Source organism: Centrocercus urophasianus, unplaced genomic scaffold, assembly GCF_019232065.1.
Source record: "Centrocercus urophasianus isolate 14NV4802_14NV808 unplaced genomic scaffold, USGS_Curo_1.0 seq_10, whole genome shotgun sequence".
Lineage (NCBI taxonomy): Eukaryota > Metazoa > Chordata > Aves > Galliformes > Phasianidae > Centrocercus > Centrocercus urophasianus.
The window spans coordinates 37,886,237-37,892,835 of NW_024884142.1; the positions used below are offsets into that span (position 1 = coordinate 37,886,237).

The 6,599-nt window shown below is 44.7% G+C and overlaps 1 protein-coding gene across 1 annotated transcript; it reads left to right on the forward strand.

Moving 5' to 3' along the window:
- The first annotated feature begins 1,511 nt into the window (after nt 1–1,511).
- Nucleotides 1,512–2,498, forward strand: GPR6 (G protein-coupled receptor 6). The gene has a single exon (XM_042824730.1). It carries the CDS (start codon nt 1,512–1,514, stop codon nt 2,496–2,498), a length of 987 nt encoding a protein of 328 aa, XP_042680664.1.
- Nucleotides 2,499–6,599: the final 4,101 nt, after the last annotated feature.

The window sequence follows — 6,599 nt, forward strand, 5'->3', positions numbered from 1 at the left end:
TATTTATCCTTCAGAATGCAGATCGGTACTGAATGTAATGAAAGCTGACATTCTAATTCCCTTGAAAAGTGTTCGCTTTTAATGTGGTAAGGCCTGTGTGACTTATTCATTTGGACTGTCAAAGACAGTAAGCACATTTTCTTCTAATGATTTTTTCAAAATCATGTCTAAATGGTTTGCATGGCGTTCCAATAACAAAGATGTAATTGTATTTCCGCATTCTTCTGACTAGTAGGTATAGGACATGTTCTTCCGGACCTGGGTACCTTTTGGCTTGTTCCCTTAATAACAAAAAAAGCCACTCTATCACAGATGTGCTCTGCTTGCTGCATGTGTTTGCTATTGGCTGTGATAGTGAGTGGCATGGAGTGCTTAGTTACTCTTGATTTTATCTATTAAGATACTTCAGAGAAGATACCTTGGAAGGCAGTACAGGTGCTTGTGCCTGTAAACAGACTGATAACTGTGGGTAGGGGTTCTCTTGCACAGCGTTTTTGAGTACTATTCTTCAACATTTATATTCAACAGCACACGAAGCTCACAGCCAGGTTCAGAGCCAGTATAGTGAGTGCAGCACAGAAATAAAACTCACCATATTCTTCCTATAAACACACTGCAGCTAGTTTTCAAAGCAGAGAACTGTCTTGACAAAGAAGTAGAGGGAAATGAAAGAGAGGAGGAACACTGCTCCTCCTGAGCAAGCTGCAACAGCAAATGTTCATTCCTATGCTCCCACAGCCCCAGTCCAGCTCTCTGCCGAACCTTTCAGAGTGTGGGACTGAGAGCATTCATACACAAGAGCTGTGAAAAACGGGGTGCAAGGAATACGCGAGGGAACACCAAGACGACCTCACTGCTACCTAAGAGGCTGTTCAGCAGCCTCTGTACATTCATGAGAGGGCAGAGCCGGAGGGGAGCTGTGATTAAAGGCGTCTCTTTTTCACTGCGACAGTGAAGAACCTCCGACCCCGGGCTGCACTCTGAAACCCTCGGCACCTCTCCCTCCGCACGCACGGCGGCACAGCGAAGGTCCGACCCGCTAGCGCCCACCAACCCCGACGGCGGGCCCGCGCTCCGCGCCCCGCCTCCCGCTGAGCCGCTCCCGCCCCCGGTGGTGGTTGCCCCCGCCCCTTCTGGAGCCGGCGGCGGGTCGGTGGCGAGCGCCCTGCCCCCGGCGGCGGGCCGCCATTTACGTCAGCCCCGTGCTGCCCGGCCCGCCCCGTCGGCCGCCCGCTCCCGCCAAAGCCGCCGCCGAAGCCGCAGCGAGCGGAGCGCGGGGATCGGCGGCGGCCGGGACGGCGGGGAAACTTCGGGCGGTGGAGCCGCGCACGAGCAGAGCTTCGCGGCACCGCGGGCTGCGGCGTTCAGCACCGCGGACAGAGTGCTTCAGCACCACGGACAGAGGTGGTCGGCACCACGGACAGGGCGGCGGCCCCGCCCGGCATGCGCGCCCCGCGCCCCGCCGCACCTCCGCTCACAGCTACTGCCCTGCACTGGCGGCCCCGGCGGCGATGGAGCCAACGGCGGCCCTGAACGAGAGCTCGGCTGCGGTCCCCTGGCTGCCCGCCCGCGCCGGCAACGCCTCGCTGGAACTGGCGTCGCGGCCCCCCGCGCCCACCGCCATCAACCCCTGGGACGTGATGCTGTGCGTCTCCGGCACCGCCATCGCCTGCGAGAATGCCATCGTGGTGGCCATCATCTGCTACTCGCCCACCCTGCGCACCCCCATGTTTGTGCTCATCGGGAGCCTGGCCACTGCCGACCTGCTGGCCGGGATCGGCCTCATCCTCAACTTTGTTTTCCAGTACGTGATCCGTTCCGAGACAGTCAGCCTCCTCACCGTGGGCTTCCTCGTTGCCTCTTTCACCGCCTCTGTGAGTAGCTTGCTGGCCATCACGGTCGACCGTTACCTCTCTCTCTACAATGCTCTCACCTACTACTCAGAGAGGACGGTGCTGTGCATCCACACTATGCTGGTGTGCACCTGGGGGGTCTCCCTCTGCTTGGGGCTGCTGCCAGTCCTGGGCTGGAACTGCCTCCATGACCATGCTGCCTGTAGCATTGTCAAACCCTTGACCAAGAGCAACGTGACTCTGCTGTCTGCCTCTTTCTTTCTCATTTTTATCATCATGCTCCATCTCTACATTGAAATCTGTAAAATAGTTTGCAGACATGCCCATCAGATAGCTCTCCAGCAACATTTTCTGACTGCATCACACTATGTTGCTACCAAAAAGGGAGTGTCTACTCTTGCTATAATTCTCGGGACTTTTGGAGCAAGCTGGCTACCTTTTGCCATCTACTGTGTGGTTGGGGATCCCAACTACCCTTCTGTGTACACTTATGCCACGCTTCTACCTGCTACCTACAACTCCATGATCAATCCTATTATTTACGCCTACAGAAACCAAGAAATTCAGAGGTCCATGTGGGTTCTCTTCTGTGGCTGCTTTCAGTCTAAAGTGTCCTTTCGCTCCCGGTCCCCTAGCGATGTCTGAGTGACTTTTCTTTTTGTAGTACTGCACCAAGTGACAATCCACTTAGTGAATTATTACAGTGCCTGTTATAAACTTCAAACTCTGTTGTGAAGTCATTGAAAACATGCTTAAATATTAGCACTTTATACATGTTTGTATCTTTGAAAGTGTTCAGGGTATAAACTTTTCAGTTCTGTGGAAAAAAAAAAAAAATGGTTGTACATAAATTTGCACATCACATTGGTAAAGTGAAGATGTTCTGATACTGCTTAATTATAGCACCTTATTTCTAGCTGCTGATCTGCCAAAACAGTGTTGCCTTTCTGAAGGGCAGAGAGAAAGGGAGTTGGTTTTTGTGTTATATTTGTACCTGTGTATGTTTTGCGGGAAGGGAATGTATGTGTGAATGTGTGCAATACCTTGCTGCATAATATTGATAAATTATAACATTTTGTACACAAATAAAAGCATTTAAGATGTAAGAAAATTTGTGTGTTCATATGATTTTAGAAATAAGTGAGATGGAAAACTTTCCAGGTAAGCAATGTTCCTTTGTTTACTTTTGAAAGCTTACCATTTAATTCCACTTATAGAGATCATCATTTACTATGGAGATGAAATATTGTACCAAGAAAGGAACCTTTCTGCTTGCTTGTTTGTTTGCTCTGTTCTTCTTTTAGACGAAGAAAGAGCAAAGAAGAGAACAAACTCCTTTTTATTCTCTACTGAAAAGGTAACAAAAGACCCAGGCAAGTAGGCTACCAATCGTAATTATTCTCCAGGCCTCCATGTAGGTTTCATTTTCAATTTATAAGCTAGCCATTTATGATGATGCCATATTTAAAAGTTATTAAACTGTGGGGGAAAATCAAACTCAACACTGTGCTCTTCTTACAGTCTAACATTTCACAGTAAAAAAGAAAAAAAGGAGAAAAAATTCTCCTTTCCTAAAAGCCTGTATAACGCCATAATACATTGACTTTCCTTATCATCTGCAGTTCTGTGGGTAATATGAATTGCTCCTCCCCCTCCTTTTTTTGATAGTGCACTGCAGAAAAAATCATTTAAGTGCATCTTTGCTGTCTCCCTGTCTCAGAGCAGTACACAGTTTTCAGATAATCCCATAGCTAGCGGCTTCAAAGAGTCCATCAGAGGTCAATACTGTTCAGAGTTCGGAAAACATTTCTTCACTCAGGTTCAAATTCAAATTCACAGACAACAGATTTGTTTGAAGCAAGAAGATGCACAGTATATTTCAAAAGCAGTATTATTTCTTGTTTATTTATAGTTACCTTACATTTCCCATTATGGCTATGTGATATCTTGTCACTCTCAGTTCAGTTTGTATTTAAGATTAATCTAGTGTGCATAGTGCTGTATAAAGAGTTTGGACTAGTATGTTTCACAGCTTATGAGTGGCAACACATCAAGCACCTCCCTGCTGGAGCAGCCAGCACAACAGGAAGGCTGTAATACTGTATGAGTATTACAGTATTGAAGTAATCAGAAATGCTTTACTTCTGTGAAAACAGGTATTATAAGTAAAATTTAACAGAGAATACAAAGATATTTCATTTTAGGTGTGACCTGATTGGAAAACTATATTCCAGACTCAGGAATCACCATTATTTTTATCGGTTCAAACTGATGGATGCATTCAGGCACATTCAGGCATCAGGAGAGACATAGACTTGTTAAAAGGAACTAGAGGAGGGCCAAAAAATGTTCAAAGGATGAAACACTTCCCCTATGAGGACAGGCTGAGAGAGCTGGAGCTGTTCATCCTGGAGAAGAGAAGGCTCTGGAGAGACCTGGTAGCTGCCTTTCAGTATCTAAAAGGGGGCTATAAGAAAGAAGTAGACAGAATTTAGCAGGATCTGTTGTGGTAGGACAGGGGAAATTATTTCAAACATAAAAAAAAAGGTGATTTAAATTGGATATAAGAAAAGAATTTTATGAGAGGTGTAAGAAACACTGGAACAGGCTGCCGAGGTGGATGCCCCATCCTTGGAGACATTCAAGGTCAGGATGGATGGGGCTCTGAGCACCCTACTCAAGGAGTATGTGTTCCTGTTCATTGCAATGAAGTTGAACTAGGTGGCCTTCCAACTCAAATTATTCTGCAATTCTATGATTCTGCGATTGTTCTTCACAGTACCCTTGCAGTGTTGTTACAGATGTGATATAAAACAGATCTTATGAAAGGCCCAAATGCTGATAAGATTAAGAACTGTAAAATTGTTAGTGAGAAGCAATATTTTCCCCCTCTTTTCTGTTGTCAAAAGCAACAAAACCCCAGAATTTTTCATCTCATACATCTGAACTACTGAATGAAACAAAGCAAAGACTGCTTCTAGCCCTGTCACAAAACACATCTGAATACTTTTCCCTCTGCAAAATCAGAGTAACTGTGACTGAACTGTGGACTGGAAACATCCACTGGCATGTGCAACGCACTACATTGGCAACTTGACCAAACAGGGATGGCAGAGAACACTGAGACTTCATCCTGGCCCTGCTCTAGCAACTTGTATAGACTTGGCCCAAGGTGCTCTACCATCAATGTTAACTGCTGAGAGATAAAACCAATAAGAGCTTTGGACTAGTGAAATCTGATAAAAATGTATGGTAAAACTGGAAAACTTACCATCTCCTAGGCTTTAATTTCGTAAGTCTTTGTCACAAACGAAAAAACTACTGAAGGAAGCTTCTTATGTCTACTTCTGAGCACTAAAGTTAAGGAGAGAAAATCTGCTGGAGAAAAACACAGATGCCCACGTCCCTCCACTGACTTTACCAGGAACTTACTTTTACCACAAATCCATTAAGCAGCTACAACTCATGTAAAAATTAATTGTGGAAATCTTAGATTTCTACTTCGGCAATAAATGACTTAATCCAAGACTTGAAAACTTACATGATTTTCCGCTGTTTTGCACAACATACTCTAGCTTTGATTTGATTTTAAATACATGACCACGCTTTTATTTTAGTACTTCTCTCTGTGACTTTTTTCTACCTACAAAATAAAGTTGAACCACTCCTGTTAAAAACACAACAATTTCAAGGTATTTTCCTGAGAATTCTTCCCCACTACTAGGAAACAAATTTGTTTTCAGCAAGGTTATCCATTTATTTTATTGGGACATTACAAATGTTCTTCTTTTCTACATACTCTCTTCAGAAAGCTTTTGCTGTCTCATAATTTCTGAGAAAGGCTAATGCAAAAGGGGAGAGGGTATTTTGTTCGGTTTTGGTCATCCCTGAGAGTGGTATTGGCATCAACCTCATTACAGTAAAAACAGCCTTTCATTTCCAAAGCTAGTCTGTAGGGGTAACTGAGCAGAATAAGAGAAAGTAGACAACGTGATCTCTGTCTCCCACTGTAACATCTCACTTTAGAAAAAGAGGAGCTGCAGCCCCTGGTAGTATCCACAATTCCTGATAGGGCAAGCCTGAGAATTTTGTGTAGCATGATACCTGTATTTTTCTTGCTGAGTTTTTTGCTGAAACAACAACAAATGAAACAACAGACATTTATTTGTGAAAATGGTACTATATTTGCATTATCTGCATCCACAGACTCATGTTGTCAGACCAATGACATCTAATTTACTCATGAAGTGAGTCTTGGAAGACAAAAACGAGAATTCCTGGAATCCCCAGTGCCAGTCTGCTGCAAGACACGCTCCCTTAATCCTCACACAGACTTAACATCAGCTGTCCTTCTGCTGTCACTGCCTGTAGTGCTGCTGAGGACAATCACGTACTGTGTGTCTGATCTTGTATTTCCACAAGTCAATGGGCAATTTTGTCTACACAAGGGCTGCACAATTGCAGCAGTAATTGCTGTTACCACCAGTGAGCACAGATCTTTCCTTGTATTTGTGGGCCCATGTGCTTACTGTTATTCATGTTCTCAACTCAGTGGTATTATCTTCCAGGGGAGAAAATGTATGCTGAGTTAGGTACAAGGATCAGGCTCAACATTTGGTAATGATATATGATGTGCAGTCTTAGCTGGAAAAGAAAACGAAATTTCCAACTTCACTACCCTTAAAAATTGCTTCGTTGTTTTATTCTGAGGTAGGTAACATCAACATTGGTCAAAAAGTTACAAGT

Coding starts and splice junctions, on each gene's coding strand:
- GPR6 (XM_042824730.1), top strand. CDS start 1,512: ATGGAGCCAACGGCGGCCCTGAACGAGAGCTCGGCTGCGGTCCCCTGG.